The sequence below is a fragment of the Chrysochloris asiatica genome, unplaced genomic scaffold (assembly GCF_000296735.1).
Source record: "Chrysochloris asiatica unplaced genomic scaffold, ChrAsi1.0 scaffold00001, whole genome shotgun sequence".
NCBI classification, from domain to species: domain Eukaryota; kingdom Metazoa; phylum Chordata; class Mammalia; order Afrosoricida; family Chrysochloridae; genus Chrysochloris; species Chrysochloris asiatica.
The window spans coordinates 47486187-47508344 of NW_006408519.1; the positions used below are offsets into that span (position 1 = coordinate 47486187).

The window sequence follows — 22158 nt, forward strand, 5'->3', positions numbered from 1 at the left end:
TAGCTGGAAGAAGGGCAAACTTAGAAATTAATCAATCCTCCTAATTAGGTATTTCAGGAGTCATTCTTATGCTAAACGCTTTGCTTAGCTGCTATAGAGTCCCAGGTGACTTCTGCTGTTTCTGACATACTTTCTGGCCCTGCCACCTAAATCTGATTCATTTTGCAATGAGGACTCAGCACAGATGTCTTCAGGGACCTAGGACGCCTAGGTTCAGGCACACTGAGCCACAATTACACTCAACACAAGAAAGCAGCAGTGATTGACCTTCTTGGCCTCTGCGAGCCCCCGACTCTGCAGTGTGGCAGACTCTAACGTCTGCAGAAGAAACAAAGAATGAATGTGTAGGTGCAAGTGGACTCAGCTCCTCCTCAGTCAGAGGAAAAGGAGAACAACTTTGGCATTTCTAGAACAGGTAGATATACAGAGACCAAAGTTCTATTACTGGTTACCAGGGGTAGGAAAGGAAGCACAGTGGTGCTATGGGTTGGGCTGGCAATAGCATGCTGGTGCTTCAAACCCACCAGCTTTTCTGTGGGAGAACCATGAGGCTGTTTTCTCCTGTAAATGCTATACAGAGTCACCATGAGTGGGAATTGACTTGCTGGTTGTAATGGTTAAAATTCTCCATCAACTTGACTACACTAGGGTTTCCAGAGGTTTAGCAGTTGGGAATGTGCTTGTTCCCATGGTGATGAAACCTAACGCAGGCATTACTTATGCCTGTGTTACCTACTTTATGATAGTGGTTATGAAGAGATAATCAGTTAAGGGGATGTGGGAGGTGGGGGGTGTGACCTGCTCCCAATGTAATGGACACACAGAGCAGGCTCTCTCTCTCTTCCCCTGAGGATCTGGGACTCTGCAATTAGAATCCACTTCCTTGGTGATAAACTTCTCTTTATACTTCACTGATTTTGCTGCTCTAGAAATCCTGGCCTAAGACAATGGCAGTAGGTTTGTTTTTTGTGTTTAGGAGCAGGAGGAAGGGGGAGATGGGGAGTCACTATTTGCCATGGCATGTTTCTGTTTACGGTGATGGGCAATTTAGCAACCATGATGGGTGACCGGTGATAGTGTACGACTGGCGTCATGAATATCGCTGAATTGTACACATGGGACACGCTGATGGGGAAGCAGAGATGGGAGAAACTGGTGCCACAGAACCTGAGATCTCCAAGGGAGCAAGAAACAGAAGCTAAAGAGACAGGGGCCTTTGCCCAGAACTGACACAAAGAGAAAACCTTCCCTAGAGCCAACCCCTGTGCAAAAACACATTTCTGTTTGTTCAAACCAAAAAGAAAACTGTTGAATTGAACATGTAGCATAGCATTTTCCAATTCAACAGTTTATTGTTTTGTTTTGTTTTGTTTTCTTCTCTCTGACTTTAACAATCAGAAAACTATGCCAACAGTTTAAGAAACCAGAAGCCCAAGCTTAGTAGGAGTCCTAGTGTGGCACTGTGGGTTAATGCACTGGACTGCAAAGTTGGTTTGAACTGCATGGTTGGTGGTTCAAGCTTACAAGTCACTTCCCAGAAACCCTATACAGGTTTGCTATAGAACTGACTCAATGACACATAACAACAATGTATACATATATACCAGATGGAAAAATGGAAAAGAAATGGAATTTTTCCAGAAGCTTTTAAGCCCTTAGGTATATATGTATAGATACCATAACTATATATACCAGCTGCTAACCACAAGATTGGCAATTCAATACCATCAACCACTCTTCAGAAACCCTATACGGGTTTGGACTCATGGCACTAACAACAACAACAACAAAATATAAACCAGTTGACTTCAAAAGTTCATAAAAAAAAATTCATGATCATTTTTCCATGAACTTTTTGAAGCACCCTCTGTGTTTGTGTGTGTGCCCACGTGTTCGTGTATTTACACAATAAAAATACTCCTTCAAAAGTTAGCTGACAACGAATGCTTTGGGCAGCTACTTTCAGGAATGAAGTGGGAATACAGCAATACTTACAGATTTTCCTGGAAGGTCAGGACTGCAAGTTTTTGGTGCTCCATGTAGAAGAAGGCCTCGGAAAACCTGCGGACCTGGGGGAGCAACAGTTCGGGCAGTGTAAGTGGGCACTACAGCTGTTTTCAGAAAGAAAATCGAGACTCTAGGAGGTCAGGTCTAAGCTGCGCAGTGCTGTGCCCTGAGCAGACTTTCTGTCCCAGGATCCTTCTAACTCCCCAGCAGATCCTTTGCAGCGATACTCTGAGCCCACACCTGGTCATGGGAACAGTTTATTGGAGGCTGACAAAGCCCTTCTTGCACTGCTCCCGATTCTCATGTTTAGTGCATTTGGATTCCACTCACTGCATACACACACATGCAAACACGAACACACAAACATGCACACACAGACACACAAAGGTATATACATGTACACACACATGAACACGGGTACATGCAAGTACACAAGCATATACACATAGTGACACACAGGCATACTCATGCACACATGAACATACACACAATTTACAGACGCACACACATAGGTACACATGCATCAGCACACAGATAAGCATGCACACACATGCACACAGGTATATAAAAGATACACACCTGAATGCACAGGCATACACAAAGACACATATGCAGGGATGTACACACACAAACCCATGAACAAGCACACACAGACACACACAATTGCTGCTGTCAAGTCTACTCTGACTTGTGGCCACAGCAGAATCATCAGAGTGGACTCTCCGTGTCTGACAGGCCAGAAGTTTCCTGCTAGGCCTTTGTTCTGATTCACCTCTAGGTAAACTCGAACTGCCAATAGTTGGGTGAGCAGCCAAGTGTGTGAGCCACTTGTGCCACCCAGGGACACGCCTTGCACACAGGGACCATAAGAGGGGCCTTCAGAAAGTTCCTGGAAAAATAGAATTAAATGATAATTGAATTTTTCCAGGAACTCTTTGAAGCCCCATTGTACACAGATGCAGCTGAAACTGACCCTCCAAACCTCTGACCCTCAGGTCTTCACTGCTCTTGCTCTATATGAGAAGAGGGGCATCTTTTATTATGCATTAATACTTCTGATGTAAGTTAATGATCTTCTCACATGCACTGAAGAACCTCACATATACTAAGAACCATGCCTTATATCTGATGTCAATTAAAGTAACAATTGTCGAAGGACTACTGATGATGCTTTGTGCTAGACTGTATTATTAGGGAAAATTATCTTATGAATGTGGTCCTAGGCTCAGAAGGCAAATCAAGTTAACAAAAGCCACCTGGCAAGTTTACCATGGCCCCGGGGTCCAGGTACCGAGACCTAGAGGCCAGTCCCAATTCTTACCCAACTCCATACACTCTCCCCTGTCTGACCTCCCACTCAGGAGCTCCCGGGCAAGTGGAGAGCCAGTGGCACCTCACCCTCAAGGCATGATGTTCCCGGGTGAGATAAGTGGTCACTTGGGAGTGCAGGGTCACAGTGTCCAGGAACTGGGTCCACAGGGCCATCAGGTGAGAAGCAAGCCAGGCGAGGTCCTTGCTTATCTGCTCGGCTATTTTCTCTGGATTGGTCAGCATCTGGAGAGGCAGAAGGGGCGGTCAGTGCCCGGAGTCCATTAACCCACTACAGCCTTCTTCGGAACACTTTTGCTGACCTCTGTGTTGTGTTAACCTCTCTCCTTTCTCTGTATACCTGTGGCATGATACAAAAGCAAATCAAAAAGTACCCCAAAAACACCTGTATTAAGCAAACACATCAACACATGAAGCTATGGTTTTTTAATAGAGTTCTCCATCAAGGTCCATACACATCTGAAGTTAGTGTTCTGTCTCTCAATCCCTTCCACCAAGAATTCTTAGCTTTCTGGCATCCTCCAGAGACTCAAATTGTGTTCCATTTCAATGTTCTTTAAGTTTAGAAGACAAAAGGAAGTCTGAAGGGGCAAGCTCAGGACTATAGGATGCATGCGGTCAGGTTTCTAAGTGAAATCCTCACAGGACAGCCTTTGCTACTCTGGAAGCAAGAATGAGTGGGTGCGTTGTTGGGATGGAACAAAAAAATCCCTCAGTGCGTCTTTTCTGGCCTTTTTCCTCACCAAGGCAATTTTCAATCATTTAAAATTTCTCACTAACAAGTCACCATGATTGTCCAACATCCTTTAAAAAAATCTATCAAGATTACTCCTTTGTTATTCCCCAAAACAGTCACTATAACTTTCTGAGCTGACCTCTGTCTTTAATTGAACTGGCCCACCAGATGCCCTGGCAAACCATTGTTCTGAGTGAATGATTTTTGTTTTGTTCTTTGTAAAGGTGACCTGATGTGGCGCTGTGGATTAATGCACCAGGCTGCAAAGCCATTTGAACTGTAAGACTGGCAGTTCAAGCTCACCAGCTGCTCCTTGGAAACCCTATACAGGGTCACTATGGACTCTATGACATTTAACAACAAAATAACAATAAGACTAATATGGAGTCTTAATAAGGATTCCTAATAAGGAGTCCTGGTGTGGCACTGTGGGTTAATACACCAGACAGCAAAGCTGTTTGAACTGCAAGGTTGGCAGTTCAAGCTCACCAGGTGCTCCTCGGAAACCCTATACAGGGCCACTATGGGTCGGAATTGACTCGACGGCACTTAACAACAATGAGACTAAGGAGGCCTGGTGTGGTGCTGCAGGTTAATGCACTGGACTGCAGAGTCGGTATGAACAGCAAAGTTGGCAGTTCAAGCTCACCAGCTGCTCCTCATAAACTCTATACAGGGTTGCTATGAGTCAGAACCGACTCAATGACAGTTAAAAACAACAACAATGACAATTACACACCACCAGTGTCAACTGCACAACTGCCGGCTCCAAGGACACTTACTTCCTGGGAACTTCCCACTGGAATTCAACCACTCACATCCTCCACTAACGATGCGCTAGAAAGATGACAACAGGCCCTGAGGCTGGGCCCACATTCTATCCCATCAACGTCTGAACTTAGTGCCTCATGACCATCATCAAACCGTAAAAACCAAACCCACGGTCATCAAGTCTACTCCAACTCAGAAGAACCTTGTACCAGCTTTCTGAGAGGCTGGTGCTATATACTGATGAGCTGGTTACAACTCACAGTGATCACGTATAGGGTTTCCAAGGAGCAGCTGATGTGTTTGAACTGCTGACCTTGCAGTTAGCAGTTCAGTGCTTATCGTATGGTGCCACACCAGGAGAAGCTGTATGTTGTTGTTAAGTGTCATCTATTCGGTTCCAAAACCATAGCAGCCCTGTATAGGGTTTCCTCTGGGGAGCAGCTGGTGAGCTTGAACCACTGACCTTGCAGTTCAAAAGGCTTTGTAGTCTGGCACATTAACCCACAGAGCCACACCACGAATCCGAGAGGATGTATGCTGTAGTTGTCAAGTACCATGGAGTCAGTTCCAACTCATAGTGACCCTGCACAGGGTTTCCGAGGCTGCAAATCTGTACAGGAGCAGAAAGCCTCATCTTTCTCCAGCGGAACAGCTGGTAGTTTCGAACTGCCGACCTTGAGGTTATCAAAGGCTGTATGGTGGTAGTTATGTGCTATGAAGTCGGTTCCAACTCATAGCGACCCTGTATAGGGTTTCTGAGGCTGTAAATCTTTACAGAAGCAGAAAGTCTCATCTTTCTACCACAGAACAGCTGGTAGTTTCGAACTGCTGACCTTGAGGTTCGCAGCCCAATTCGTAACCACTATGCTACCAGAGCTCCTTGCAGAGACTGTATAGCTTCCATTAATTAATGTCGACCATTTGGCGAGTCTGTTAGTTTGGTGTTCTCTGGTGCATGTGTGGTGCTGTGGTGCTGGAAGCTTTGCCACTGGTATTTCACTGGTGGACGGGTTTCAGTGGACCTTCCAGATTAAGACAGACTATGATGGAAGGCCTGGGGAGCTACTTCTTAAAATCAGCTCCTGAAAACTGACTGCATCACAATACAACACAACACTGTCCGATACAATGCTAGAAGGTAAAGCCCTTGGTCAGCAGGCACTCACCAAACACAGGGGCCACGACACTGGACTCGAACTGACCAGTGATCCTACAGGTGGCCAAGGACTGGGCCACATTTTGTTCTGCTGGACATGGGTCATCATGGGTCAGTGGTGGCTAGATGCCAGCTCACCACACGGTATTTCACTGGCCTTGTCCATACGCACTCCTCACCCCTCGACAACTTACCCATTGTTTCTGCTAAGTGCTGCTATGTCAGTTCCTACTCATAATGACCCTGTATAGGGTTTCCAAGGAGGAGCTGGTGGATTTGAGCCACTGACCTTGCGCTTAGCAGTCCAGAGCTTATCCTACAGTACCACACCAGGGCCCTACTAACTTGTGGTCGTGGTTATGTGCTCTGGAGCTGATTCTGACTCACAGGGACCTTGAATAGGGTTTCCAAGGCTACCAATCTTTATGGGGGAAGAAAGCTTCATCTTTCTCCCAGGGAGGGGCTAGCAGTTTTGAACTTCAGACTTTGCAGTTGGCACCCCAACTCATAACCCACTACACTACCCGAGCTCCTTAGGGAGCAATTTTACATGGGTTTCGGTGAAATACAACCACATGAAATTGTTCACTACAGATGAATGAATAAGCATCAACTTCCTTCGTGTGTAGACTGGGTCTTCCATCCCAGTCGTGGGCTCTGATTCCACCAGAAGGGACTGTGGGGTTGGAAGAGAAACAGATGCCAGCCGGACCAAGCAGCGGACTCTTGGTTGTGCTGCAAACATATGAAACCATTTATTTCAGATGAGTAAGTAAGTACAATTGGTCTGCGCTTCCCTTGTTATTGGAGAATCAGACAGATTCCCACGTGACAGGGCTCTAGTACTTCCCTCTGCTGGCTGCATTTCAAGCCTTTGTCTCAGCATTCCCAGCAACTAGCAGAGTGCCTCCTGAACTCAGTGCTCCCTGGGGAAGTCCAGAGCTTTGCACTTAACAAATCAGTGTCTTTGCTTTCATGAGAGGTGCCCAATGCCTCAAGAACTCAGATTCCCCTTCCAGGGTGTCTCACTCTGTCCCCTGACCAGTGGTGCACAGCAAGTTCAGTGTATACTCTGGGCTCAGCCACTAATTAAAAGAGCAAAAGAAAAGCTAGTGATGAAACATCATTGGAAGAATCGATTTCTCCCACGGTTGATGGTAGACAGGACTCCAAACATGTGCAGAAACGTCTTTTAAGTCAGCCACAGAAGGGTGCTCTGTTTTGCCAGGTTCCCAGGCCTCTTGAATTCTAAGGAAAGGCTTGGAGGGGCTTTTCCAGCAAGAACGAGGAGAGACCCTCCACGTTGACGGGGTTGCCAGTTTGGCCTTACCTGTCTCAGGTTAAATGCTCAGCTGCTCTGCTGTGCTCCAGCCTCGCTCCACTGGCCCCTGTCCACTGCCTTTCCCTCTTGCCCTGGGGGTTCATGAGTGCCCATGAGCTGGCAGCGTCCAGTTTTGCAGAGACAAAGACATGGAACATCCAGTTCCAAAAGACACTGTGGTCTAAGTTGTTACTATTTCTTTAGATGGTAACAATACTCCTACCAAGTACAGTCAATGGGATGTGTACCTAGGGATGTGGAAGGGTCATGGAGGGCTGCCTGTAGGAGGTGATGCCGGCCTGCTTCCATCATTAAGGTAAGCAGATATTACCAAGACTACTGTTCTTTCTCTGAATCAGCCTGGCTCTCTAACTATGACCCTGGCTTCATAGGGGCCGCGCTGGTAGGCCTGGCCCATTGCCTCCGAGAGTCCACTGGCACATTTCCCAGACAGGGCTGCAAACTGCCCATGCCCACATCCTGCTGTATCTCTCCACAGTGCCCACTCAGGCCACTCCCCCTAGTGACTTCCCTGAAAGCCTAGGAGAACATTGAACAGTAATGGCCACCGACAGGTAGGGTGTGTTTTAGGTAAGTGCAAAATAGACATGAACATACTTACCCTTCAGGCTCTGGTAGCGTAGTGGTTACAAATCGGACTGCGAACTGCAAGGTCAGCAGTTCGAAATCACCAGCTGTTTCGCAGGAGAAAGATGAGGTTTTCTGCTCCCGTACAGGGTCGCTATGAGTCAGAACTGACTCCATGGCACATAGCCATAGCCACACCCTTCATGCCAGCCCCCCAAACCAAACCCAACTAAACACACAGCTTCATCTTGATCCCACCTCAGCGAAATTGCCGTTCAGAGTAGTAATTCCTCATTGGGTCCCCAAGACTGCCAGCTTTATGAAAATGAACGGATTCATCTTTCTCCTACAAAGCACCTGGTGGGTTTGAACCACCCACCTTTGAGTTAGCAGTGGATGGAGACTCGGACACTGCCTGAGGAATCTCTACTGTCACACAGGGTTGTTGTGAGCTAGAATCAACTCCACAACACACGATACAACATATGGCTAACAACCCTCACACAAAACCTACAACTCTATTGAGGTGTGAAAATATCCCAGGCTCACAGTCCTATAGGGTTTCTCAGACCACGATATTTTGGAAGCAGACTGCCTCATCTTTGTCCTGTGGAGCAGATGGTGGGCTTGAACTGCTGACCTTGTGGTTAGCAGCAGAATGCTTAATCCACTGTGCTACCAGGGCCCATGAAAATGTTCCGCAGATTGTAACTAACAATAGCATACATATGCCAAACATGTATTACACACAGATGCTTAATATGAGGGGATTTCAAAAAGTTTGTGGACAAAATCCATTATCTTTTCATTCCATTTTTCTATAACTTTCAAAGCTCACTCTGGATGTGCTGGATGGATTTTTGACAAATGCACTTTGTTGCTTTCATCATCATCCTCACTTAGAGTTACGACATGAGGCCATCTGAGCAGGGGCTCTGTAAGAAGCTCATAGTGGACAGGTAATGGCCGACGTAATCAGTGTGCTCTGAGCTCCAGGTGGTCAGGGGTCTGCTACCCTGGTGAGTGTTTCTGTAGTATCTAGTATTGAGCTGGGCACACAAAACGTGTCTAATTGTGACCCAATGAATCTGGGTAACAGGGTACAGAGTACTTTTCGGTTTGATGTCCAAACCCTGTCTTTCCATCTCTGCCTTCCATACCAAGAAGCAATTTGGATTCTCCTGAACAGCTATTATCACTCCGACGGAGGGGTCAAATTCTCTAATTACCTGTAGCTCCGAGCACAGCTGAGAGAGCGTCTCATCAACAGCGAGGGTCTCTGGAAGAAAAACAATCAGAGAATTAAACAGACCACAGAAGCAGAGCAGTCGCTGCTGGAATGAAAAAGCCAGGTTTCCAGAGGCATTACAGTGACAGAGACAGTTGAGCCCTCTCATCGATAACTATTCTGTTCTTGCTGTCCACATGGGCCATGTCTGCAGACTGTCTGATTTTGACTTGGAGTCCTAGGGTGGTACAAACAGTCAGTCCACCCTGCTATTAACCAAAGGACTCAATGTACCTTGGAAGAAAGGCCTGGTGATCTACTTCTGAAAATCAACCATGGAAAATCCATGGAGCTACGATCTGCTGACCTACGTGGGGTAGATGCAAGTTGAGATCAGCCCGATCATCATTTTTTAAATCCTGATTTAGACCTTTGTGGCTTTGCATTAGATACAGGTAAAGGTTGTCTTTGGATGCATTTCTGAGAAACAGCAGTTCTCCTTGCCCACACAGAGGGGTTCTACATGCTTTGAGGTTTCTGTGAATATGGGCACACAAACTGTATTTTTACATAAACAATGTGCACATTCCACATTTGTTTGCCAATCTTACCCTTCACCCCACCCACACCCTCCCTGGCATTTTAGTCAGGGTGCAGAGCTAAAAATTGTACAGCAACATGTGAAAAAAAATTGGCATAGTGCACTTAGCGAGAACATCTCCAGTGAGACGCTGCAGTTGGTGAACAAAGGTTGTAGCTGGTGTTAAATGCCATCGAGTTGGTTCCCACTCATAGCGACCCTGTAAAGCATCTTACATTGTTGCTAAATGCCATTAAGTCGGTTCTGACCCATAGCGACCCTGTATAGAGTTTATAAGGAGCAACTGGTAAACTTCAATTGCAGGCCTTAACACTTCAAACTGACTTTGCACTGCAGCGCATTAACCCATAGCACCACACCAGGACTCCAGCTTATTACATATTAGCATAAAATACAGTATATATGTATATATGGAGTCCTGGTGTGGTGCTGTAAGATAAACTTATAGAGGGTCGCTATGTGTCACTGCTTAACAACTATATTTATATACATATATACACGCACACTCAGAGGCACAGGTCTGTGATGACCACAGGCTTGTGTCCCATCTCAGACACGAAAGTTGGAAAGGCCATGGAAGAGAGTGGCTGCCCCCAGCCTGCCCCCAGCAACCCTGACTACCGTTACACCACCAGTGGTGGGCCACACTGTCGATCATATTAGTGGGAGTCAGTACCTCCAGCACATGTGATTTTACAACCACACAGGTCAGTGTAGCAGTTCTGTGGTGCCTTCTGTGGCAAGAGTTTACAGTAGGGACCTCCTTAGCAGACTGTAATGCATTGTCTGTGGTCTCTGTGTGTGATGTGACATCAGGATCTGTCCAGGAATCAGGGTCCCTGATGCAGCTGCTATGTGACCCTGAGCAAGTCCCTTCACCTCGCTGAACTTCAGTTTGGTCCCCTGTCAAGTACGAGGGATTCGGGACCAAAGATGTTTCACTTCTGGAAAATTCCTGTGCAAGGAGTTTATCTCCAGCAGACCAGACACCACGGGCACATAAGAGGTTTTACTCATCATTAAATCTATTGGCATCAAGTGGACCCCAAGCCATAGTAACTGTAGAGGACAGAGTGAAACCGCCCCATAGGGATTCTGAGACCTTAACCTTTAAGATGCAGATTGTCACAGCTTTCTCCTGTGGTACAGCTGGTGGCTTTGAACTGCTGACCTTTCAGTCAACAATCCAGTGCTTTAATCACTGTGCTACAAGAGTCCCTTCTGTCAATAAGATTATGTGTGTATCTATGTGAATGTGTGTTCTCTTTCTCTCTGTTCCTTTCCTCCTTTCTTAAAATGGTTTTAAGCTCTCCTAAGTTGGAATCAGAGTCCTGGTATAGCACTGTGGGTCAATGCACCAGACTGCAAAGCAATTAGAACAGCAAGGTCAGCAGTTCAAGCTCACCAGCGGCTCCTCGGAAACCCTATACAGGGTTGCTATGTGTCGGAACCAATTCGACAGCACTTAACAACAACAACAAGTTGGCATCTCATCATTCTGACCTAAAATGGAAAGGATATGAATTACACTGACATAGGACCAAGGAATGGAACGTTTGGTTCTATTGTATGTAAGGGCTCCATGAGTTACGTTCAACAACAACACAGACCATATCCCTGAGACCAGGCACACGGTGGGCATTCCAGCGCAGCCAATGAGTGAGTGAAGGAGGAATGAAAGAATGCACCTTGAGGAGCCCGTGCCTTTTTTTTTTCCTGGCGTCTCGCTGGTGTAGTATGTTATATGTTGGACTGCTAGCCATGAAGTCAGCAGTTTGAATCCACTAACCACGGCGAGGGAGAAAAGTGACATTGTCTGTGTCCCCAGATACACAGCCTCAGAAACCCTATGTAGGGTTGCTATGAGTCAGCTCCGACACCATGACGGAGTGTTTGAGTCCGTGGTGGCACAGTGGGTACAGGCCTGAGTTAAGAAGCAAAAGGTCGACATCAGATGCTGTAGTGAGGCAAGACGGCAGCCTACTTCCAGCAAGGGTGTTCTTGCCAAGTCATTAAGGGCCATTGAGTCGGTTCTGATTCATAGTGACCCTTTATAGGGTTTCCAAGGAGCAGCCTAATTTACAGTTCAAAGTGACCTTGTGGTCTCAGGTTTGTTATACAGTATCAACCCAGGACTCCTCCAAGGTTACAGCCTTAGAAACGCTAAACTGTGTCCTGTAAGGTTGCAGTTAGTTTGAATCGGCTCCATGGAAACAAGTCTGGTTTTGGTTTGGGCTGTACAATGGTAAGGAGCTCATCTGCTATCTGAAAGGTCAGTAGTTCGAATCCACCAGCCGCTCTGTGGGAGAAGTGAGACAGTCAGCCTGTATAAAGAGGGCAGCCTGGGAAACCTTGAGGAGTGGGTCCACCCTGTCCCACGGGTCACCAAGAGTCAGTGCTGACTCAAGAACTTGTTGGTTTGATTTTTAGTCGCCTCACCCTTACCCAGCTCCAGGCGCGGCAGCTCCGGGATGTCCCTCAGGATGAGCAGAAAGTAGGCACGGAGTCCTCGGAAGGCACGCAGCAGCAAGTGGCACAGATCCTGGTGCCACTTGTAGGCATGCTGTATGCAGTTGTCTGAGGGCACGTAGAAGCTTCCCTGTGAATGGGACACAGCACACCTGAGAACACGACACTTTCCCAGGTTGGCCAGGACCCTTCTCCACCACCTGCACCAACATCACAGTGCTCTGTGGCTCAGAGATGCAGTCCTGCTCCTTAGAAACACAGCAACGTGGCTAACATGTGCAGGGGGCGCTTCCTCCATCCCTCTGCCTGGGACCAACCTGCAATCTGCCTACCTTTGTCTTGTCATGTTTAAATGAAAATGGTAATCTGGCAATTATAAAGATGAGGATAGAGGATGATAAGGATAATGAAGATGGTATCAAAGATAATGATGATGGTATCGGTCTCCCAGCATAGTGATAACTTGATGATACCCACCCTCTACCCTCTTTCTCCTGCCGGATGCATTCTAAGGAGAAGCGGTCATAAGACAGACAGAGGGGAGCTCCTTTTTCACAAAGAGCTAGGAATTCAGAAAGACCCTTGAAGCAGGCAGGTGAGATGTAGGTGGTACTGAGAAAAAGAAACCTAGATTGTTGCAAAACAGGAAGACTGTGTGGGGTCAGTCCATGTAGCTACGGAACTTCTGAGTATGTGTGTTGTGTAGACTGGAATGTTCTGTACATGTTATTGTATGTGTAGATGAGAAGGTGCTAAACCAGCACAAAGGCACAAATGTAGCTTCCAAAGAGGGAAGTGGACTCAGTCCACAGAGCCATGGAGATCAGGGGACAGGTCAGTCTGACTTGCTTGCAAACCAGTAAAAGAAGGACATTCTCGGTAAATGTCAAGAGGGTTATTACTATTTTCTGAGAATAGAGAAATGAATCTTATGAGAGTGGGAAAAGGAAATTGTGGAATTGAGGGTATTGAGTTAGTGCGTGACGCAAATAGTTAAGCTCTCAGTTACTAAGTGAAAGATTCGAATCTACCCAGAGATATCTTAGAAGCAGCATGTAGAGATCTGCTTCTCAAAAACTCAGCCATTGAAAAGCCTATGGAGCACAGCTCTACTTGGATGAGTTCACTCAATGGGAAATTGGTTTGGTTTTGGCTTTTTGGTGTTTTGAGTAGTGTGCTAGTAATCCCCTTGGTCAAAGGGTCCTCCAGCTCCATTTATGGCTCATATGACTGTGCTGGGAGGAAATCCCGGCTCTTCATAGTCATGGACGTCAGACCTGTCTGAAAGGTACCCCAAGGGGGTGTCAATAGGATCCCACGCTCTTGCTGGTTCTGTGAGTTGGTCTGAGTAGTTCAGCCTCCTGTCTTGCTGCCTGGTCCCTGGCTCCTGGCTGAGATGACCCCTTAGGGGTAAGATGGGTCTGTGGCAGTCCAAGTGACATCCCTAGGATGGGTGTCATCCAATGCTTGTGACCTCATCCCACACCCTGGACCTCCTGCTGTAGCAGACCATACAGAACTCTTAGCAATATGCATTATCAATTTTAATCTAGAATACTATGTTATCAATATACTTGGAAATTGCCTAGATGTAATATTGCTCAGATTATATGAATAACAAATTCCTTTATATCACAAAATTCTTCTGTAAAGTCTTTCTATGTGGAATTACATTATTACTTGTATTATTCATAACTGAAGAGAAGTCTTTTGATTTTTCTTTTGACTTTAATGATTATTTCATTCTCAAAAAGGGTATTGATAGAGAGTCAAAAAATATTAATAACTGTATTATTGTGCCTAAAACACCAGGACATCTGATGAAATCAGTGACTATAAAAACACACCAAAAGCAGTGAAACAACATCGAAATGCTTCCATCTCATGTTGATGAAGTCATGTGATTCGATGCATCACTGTAATTACTCAATCAGAGTGCATTTGTTGTTGTTAAGTGCTGTCGAGTCAGTTTCGACTCATAGCCACCCTGTGGTCTGCACCCATTGGCCTGCTATTGGGGGATGGATGCTTCTGGCCTGGGGACGGGAGACTGGGTGGCACATCAGAGAGTCTATCACTGAAGCTCTCAGCATCTTTCTTCCCCCCCCCTGTCCTCTTCACACCCCAGGGCCTCACTTATGTAGCTCTGAATCCTGGGTTTGGACTAGAACACTGTTGGACCCCATCCAATCTGAATGTAAGAAAGACATTTCCCAAGGGCTGCAGGCAAAGCACCCATCCATTTCACAATGAGAGAACCGAGTCTACCAGAATGCCTGGATTCACCAGGCAGGAAGAGTAATCCGAGTGCTCCTATTTCCCATCTGTCTGACTGTCTTAGGGTAGAATGCAGATATGTCATTATGAATGGAGAAAGACAGCAGAGCTTGTGTGTAGCAAGGGACATGCTATAATTCCCAGATCTGTGGAGCAAGGAGGAAAGAGCTGTCTTGAAACATCTACGCCTATGTATACTTTATCTCTGCTTCCCTTCAACAAGAATCATGTAAGGGAGACACTCGTATTTTGATTTTCAAAATAGAATATTTGCTGCTTGTTGTTATCAAATGCTGTCAAGTCTATTCTGACTCATAGTGATCCTGTACAGGGTTTGCAAGGAGCAGCCAGTAGGTTTGAACCATGACCTTGCAGTTAGCATTCCAGTGCTTACTCTGCAGAGCTACAACATGGTTACCCAAATAGAATTATTGCTGTTGTTGTTGTTAAGTACTATTAAGTCACTCCTAACTCACAGCAACCCTGAATTGGGTTTCTGAGGAGCAGCTGATGGATGGATTTGAACTGCCAACCTTATGGGTCACAGTCCAGTGTCAAAATAGAATATGTTGTTGTTAAGTGTCATCAAGTCGGTTCCAACCCATAGCAACCCTGTATAGGGTTTCTGAGGAGCGGCTGAATCACCCAGTCATAACATTACCAAATACAATATGATACTGAATTCCCTGGAGTTAATTTTTCCCCCCTACAGAGACCATTCTATTAAGCCTTAAACAAAACAAAGACAAAAGCACTCACTCAGATGAGGGAAACTGTCCCCATGTACCCAGTACAGAGGCTGATAGAGTCCTAGTTTAATTTATTATGGATTTTTCCATATACATATATTCATACTTATGCATGTTGGTAGCGTAGTGGTTACGAATCGGGCTGCGAACCTTAAGGTCAGCGGTTCGAAACTACCAGCCGCTCCGCGGGAGAAAGATGAGGCTTTCTACTCCCGTAAGGATTTACACCCTCGGAAACCCTGTACAGGGTCGCTATGGGTCGGAACCGACTCGACGGCACTTAACAACAACAACAACAATCTTGAAAACACACTCACACACACGTTGGGATATATCCCCTAGACAATTCTCTGTTCCTTGTTTTTCTCATTTAACATCTGTTGGAGTTCTTTCAGGGTCAGACAGAGGCTCAAATAATTCAGTGACCTGTACAAGGTCACCTGGCATGCCAGCAGAAGCAATGATTCATAAATCCAGGTGTTAAAATGCTTCTAGGCTGCCCCATCCACCTCTGGACACAATGCCTTTGGAGATGAGGTATTTCAACAATGGGTCCATTGGCTTGGATGGAAGGCATTCACTTCATTCCTGGGGAGTTCCTATGAGCCATGACTATACAGAAAGGGGATTCACAGAGGTATTACATCTAATAGGTAGGAGTCTCCAGTCTGTTTGATCCAGGCAGCTTTGGGCTCAGCTCTGAGTATCCCCATGCTCTGCGGATATTGACCCTCCGGTGTGTTTTCTTGCACCTGCACCTCATTGGTTAAGTGACTCAAGATGCACTGAAGAAGACAAGGGATCCCTGGAGATTGTTAATAAGTTTAACTTTTAAAGCCAGACATGAGTATCACATGACTCTTTCAAGAGAAGCAGAAAGATTAATAAGGTGGCTTCAATATGATTATCACCAGGATATATGCCAAAATGTCAACTCAAAACAGAAATCTGGGGATGGGGTGATTAGAAGGGAATTAAAAAATACAGTGAAAAAGTCTCACTGTTCAGACATTTTTTGAAGCCTCCCTAATACACAACTAGAGACTATTATAAACAAAACAAAACAAAATGGAACGAAACAAGATTTCTTTCTCCATAAATTACTCAGCAGCACTTGGTTTTGAAAATGAGTGATGGACCACGGAAATCCCATTAGGCACCCCCATTCTATTCCCAATCCTGTGTAACCCGTGTTAGCTCAGAAAACATGCACTTCCCCACCCCCACAAGAAGAGAAAGTGATCTAGCAACCCCCTTCCCACAGCCTGGAGTGGGACCCCTCGATATTAACCAAGCAGTGTAACCACGCTGCACGTGACCTCGCAAGTGTGTGCATCCTGGCCCAGCCCCCACCAGGTGTACAGTTGTCACAGGTAGGGCTCTCTCCTTCTGTAGCTAAATTAAGTCCAGTGAAATGGGCAAGCCTTGACCCAGTCCAAAGGGTATCAAATCTGGAGTACGGAGCTTTGGTAACAGAGCAAATGGTTTGGGATTTGAGACCTAAACCCCAATCCCAACTTTGAGTTCTCATTTTGCCATTTACAGCAAGTTCACCTTGGGCAGGGACCTTCACCGCCCTTAACCACACGCAGCATAGCTTTCTTCCATCTCTGTTTACAATCAATGTTTTAAGCAAATGTTTCCCAAAGATGCCTCATTACAGATCACTGTGAATTTTCATTTTGGAGGGGACAAAGCTATAGGGTTCCATAGACATGTCAGTGGATTTGGAATCAGATGAATGACCTGGGGTTCAGGAGTTGAGTATCTGCACAGGAACCAAGCTGACCTCAGAAGATGGGTGAGGATAAAGAGGACTCACTCCCTGTCCCCGAAAGCATCCAAACATACACCCAGCAGCCTTCCTCTTCCGGTGATTTTATCAGCAGGACTTCCAAATGAATGAATCCTTCCACCAATGCACTTTTATTATCATGTTTTGATTTTGTTTTTTTTTAATACACTGATTAATTCTTACATTACCAAAGGATTTTGACCTATTTAGCACTTTAAAATAATAATCACTCATTAGTAATGAGAGACTTTATTACATTGACTGAATAATTCATAACTACCTTGTAAATGGAGTCTTGGTGTAGGGCTGAAGAATAAACACTGGGCCAGGTCGGTGCTTCAAACTCACCAGAAGCCCCTTGGAAAACCTATACAACAGGGTCTGCTATGAGTAGGAACCAACTGTACAGTACTTAACAACAACATCCTGTAAATTACTTTCAGGCCTCTGATGCACTTCGCATAAGCTTATAAAGCATTCTCATCCCTCTGTTTGCCTTAAGGTAACAATATGTTCATACTAAGAGTATTATGACTGGACGGACGTCCCATTGAGTCCCTTTCCCGTCTGCAGTAATTCAGTGAGGCATGTTAGAATCCACTCATCCTCGTGATGTCCAGCCTCTACACTGGGTACTTCCTGAGTGCGGGTCGCTGCTAAGAACCTGAGTTCCAGAGACTAATAAAAACTGATCCGACCTGGAGGTTGCTCAAGTTGGGGGAAACAGAAACACGAATGCATTGCAGTGCAAAGTGGTGTCATAGCAGAATAAGTCTTGTTTGTTTGTTGTTGTTGTTAAGTGCTGTGAAGTTGGTTTCAACCCATAGCAACCCTGTATAGGGTTTCCAAGGAGCAGCTGGTGAGCTTGAACCACCGACCTTGCAGTTCAAACAGCTTTGCAGTCTGGCTCATTAACCCACAACGCCACACCAGGACTCCAGAACAAGTCTTAGGAAGCTATAAATAATGTGGTTTGTTGTTAAATGCCATCGAGTCGGTTCCGACCCATAGTGACCCTGTATAGGGTTTCCGAGGAGCAGCTGGTGAGCTTGAACTGCCGACCTTGCAGTTCAAACGGCTTTGCAGTCTGGCTCATTAACCCACAGTGCCACACCAGGACTCCTATAAATATGTGGTGGGGCACCTTTAACCACCGAAGGTTAAATCAGGGAAGGCTTCCAGGGAGAGGTGATGCAGGAGTTGAAACCTGAAGGGATGTCAGGTAAAGAAGGGATATAGGGAGGACTTGCCTAGCACAGGTAGCACCATAAACAAAGACACAGAGTCATTACAAGAAAAAAACCCCAACCCAGCCCATTGCTATTGAATCAATTCCAACTCATGGTCACCCTATGCATTACAAAGCAGTCCTGCTCCACAGGGTTGTTTTGGCAATAACCTTTGGGGTATAAGATCACCAGGACTTTCTTCCATGGTGCCACAAAGTGAGTTTCAAACTCCAACCATTTACCTTAACAGTCGAGGGACCCTAGCAAAACAAAACCAAGTATCAGGAATTGCAAGTAGCTTTGTGCCGCTAAGATACATGAGTTCAGGAGACACAAGCAAGGGATGACGATGGTCAACAGAGTGGCTTCAGTCAGCCTATGGAGGGTCAGGTGGATGTATCACCCAAGTACCAACTCCCAGGCTTCCAAAGACACATATGAAATGTACACATCATGAGCTAGTATGACATCCTTCCCCCGCAAAAAAAAAAAAAACAAAAAAAAAAAAAAACAAAAATGAAAGGAGGGAAAGAGGATCTGTATGGAGAAAAGTGAAAAGGGAAGACCAGAGAAGACTTGATGCATTTGAACTTTAGTGTTGGTGAAGAATATTGAATACACCATGGACTTCCAGAAGAACAACTAATGCGTGTTGGAAGAAGTACAACCAGAAGGCTCCTTAGCAGATGTGGGGCTCAATCTCAGGCACTTTGGACCAAGTCCCTTAAGGCGATGGACACGCACAGTGGCTACAACAATGGGCTCTGACATACCAATGAATGTGAGGATGCTGTAGGACCAGGCAGTGTTTCCTTCTCTTGTACATATGGTCACTATGAGTCAGAAATGACTGGACAGCACCTAACATCAACAACAAATCCACTAGGACTCCAGCTCTACACTGGTTACCTCGTCTCATCTCTACAACCCCAGGAGAGGTGGATCATGATGCAAACTAGTAAAACATCAGCCCAAGCAGGTTAGCTCCCCAGTTAATAAGAAGCAAGTCCAGATTCCTAAACGGCACAGTTCTTTATCACACATGGCACTGGTCTGACTTCACTGGAGTCAGCACAGGGCCTGACCACAGTGAGAGCAGGGTGAGGAGGACAGCTGGAGTCATTTGACATGATCATCCTAAACTCTGGATTCATGATGCTATGTGTAAAGAGTCTCTCCCCTTCCTGGGAGTCAGTGCCCAGATCATAAACTCAGGCTACCTGCCATATCTGCAAGGTATATGAGCTGACAGTCTCGGTGATGGGGAACAGAGACCACTGCCACCATTTCTAGATGGGAGTCCGCAGAGGTTCCTTATGTCCCCAGCTGCTTCAGTGATGTTAATTATGAACTGTCTTAAATTCCTGAAACAGACACTGTTACAAGCATGGAGCCAGCGTCTATGTATAATTAGCCCCCTATTGTAGAATAAGCACTGGACTGCTAACCTAAATGTTGACAGTTCAAACCCACCAGCCGCTCCATGAGAGAAAGATGAGGCTTTCTGCACCCATAAACCTTTACAGCCTTGGGAATCCTACATCTAGATCGCTGCGAATAGGAATCCACTCAATGACAGTTAGTGCTTTAGTTACTGTGACTGCTTAAAGAGGCCTGGTGGAGCTGTGGGATAAGCAATAGACTGCTAACCTTAACATTAGTGGTTCCGATCCACCATGTGCTCTGTGAAAGGAAGATGAGGCTGTTGACCTCAGAAACCCTACATACAATTGCTATGAGTTGACACTGACTGCAAGGCAGCCGGTTTGTTTCTTTGTTTTTTATTGTGATTTCCTAAATCAGGCAAGAGAATTTGATCCCTGTCTAGACATCTTCCTATACTATGGGTGGTCCTTTCCACTGCCTGTGTTGGCCTACTGATATTAGATCCCGCAAGCACACTGCTGGGGTTCCCCACCATCTTCGGGTCGGAATGTGACCAGGAGGGTGGTGGGTTAGCAGAAGTGACTGTCTGAGAACCAGTAAGACTCACATTGGGAACATCTATGCCTTGAAGGAGGCTTCACTGGTCCCAAAACTCACACTCCTAACCATCACACAGTCCTGCCTTCCTACAATGATGCTCAGAGATGAGGCTGGCCTTTTGTTGTTGTTCCTCCTGTTAACTGCTGCCATGTTGGTCCCCAACTCAGGACAACCCCACTCACAAGGGAACAAATGTTGTCCAGTCCTGCACCGTTGAAGACACAGCCCTCACATGATATGGGCATGGCTTTTCATAACGACTTCACAGACAGTAGCTTCTTTAGTGAAGGTGCCAATACATCATCCCGGCGTGCAAACTATTGAGTACTTAAAACTTCATACTGGAAAATGCTGAATCCATCTATTAAGACATCTATGGCTTTGGCACTTTCAATTTTTAGTATTCCATTTCTGTTAGTTCTTCATTAAAAGTAATTCCCCAAATGGTATGCAATGTTCAACAATTTTGTTAGCAGTTGGCAAACTGTAGTCTTAATATTTAATCTAATTGAGAACATTACACGACTCAGTCTGAACAAGCAATTTAGTTGTCAGATCGTCCTAAAACCCCAAACAAACACCTTTCCAGAGAATGCCTTTATTTTTGCAGTCTGCTTGGAAGGAAGACTCTGAGTTTTTAAAAGTAGAACACATAGTCTTCAATTCCATCAGATGTATACATGTTTCCTAAGTTTAGATTTCCCAGAGACTGGAAGGAGGAGAAATAGGGCATTACTGCTTAAGGACATGGACGATCAAAGAGTTCTACAACTACTTTGCGGCGATACAGTAGACCATCATGTAAGTATTTATTGTTTCTGTTGTATCATCAAGGCAGTTCCGACTCATAAGATTTCGAGGCTTTAAGTCTTCACCACAGCAGAAAGCCTCGTTTTTGTCCCATGAAGCTGCTAAGGGGCTGAGACTGTGACCTTGTGGCTCATAGTCCAGTGCTTATTATATGGAGCCACCATACCCCCACATGTGTACTTAATGCCACTGAATTAGAGTTCAAAATGGTTCAAATGATAAATCCTGTCCCTTGTGTGTTTTACCACAATGAAAAAGTACTTGGCAGCCAGTCACTTTGTGTGATTTTTAAATACAAGAGAGATCGCAGGCTGAGACAAACAAATGTGAGCACACTTATGGTCCAGGCTGAGCCCCTTCCCATGCTGGCAGACGGAGACCATGACTCAGGGATGTGGCTCCTCAGGGTCTCCTCCACCTGTGAAAATGCTGAATCTATCTACTAAGACCCCAACATATCCCCTAAAGTCTTTTTAAAACCCAACAATAGTTTAGCTAGTAAAATATGCTTGCCTGGAGCACTGTGGTCTTTGAAGAACTATCTGCACAGGGTCACATGAACACAGAAACTCTCATAATTAGACAGGAATCTCAGGGGTCAGTTAGCTCAGGCTCATGGAAGGACCAGCTAAGAGATGAAGGGTGAGGTCGTTATACAACTTGAAGAATGTCACCAATGTTACTGAATTGTACATGGGGAAATTGTTGTATTGGGGTGTATTTTGTTGTCTACATTTTCAACAGCATTAAAATTAATGTTTTAATGAAAATAATTTGAAGTGAGATTCCTCCTACTGCAGAAGGCTGTGGACAGGATTCAATCATGCAGTAAATTAGATGTCAGCATATGATACACAAACCCTAAATCTTAGTTCTCTTTTCCGCTTTTGGCTCCATCTATAGAATGAGAGCTACCAATCATGTGTCAGCTGAGCTCTTGACATGTGGTTAGGCTGAGTGGCGATATGCAATTGGTGAAAAAGAAACTCGTGTGTGTATACATATATATATGTGTGTGTGTGTGTTGTTGTTGTTGTTAAGTGCTGTCAAGTCGGTTCCGACCCATAGTGACCTTCAACAGGGTTTTCGAGGCTGTAAATCTTTAC

The 22158-nt window shown here is 45.5% G+C and overlaps 1 protein-coding gene across 1 annotated transcript in view; it reads right to left on the reverse strand.

Moving 5' to 3' along the window:
• The window catches only part of FAM135B (family with sequence similarity 135, member B), a 181707-nt gene that overhangs the window by 30714 nt on the left and 128835 nt on the right, over nucleotides 1–22158 (reverse strand). Inside the window, exons 7-10 of the mRNA XM_006830848.1 lie at nucleotides 12183–12336; nucleotides 9138–9187; nucleotides 3406–3561; nucleotides 1996–2069 (exon numbers count right to left, since the gene is read on the reverse strand). Coding sequence (XP_006830911.1) covers nucleotides 1996–2069; nucleotides 3406–3561; nucleotides 9138–9187; nucleotides 12183–12336 — 434 coding nt within the window. The remainder of the gene's footprint in view (nucleotides 1–1995; nucleotides 2070–3405; nucleotides 3562–9137; nucleotides 9188–12182; nucleotides 12337–22158) is intronic.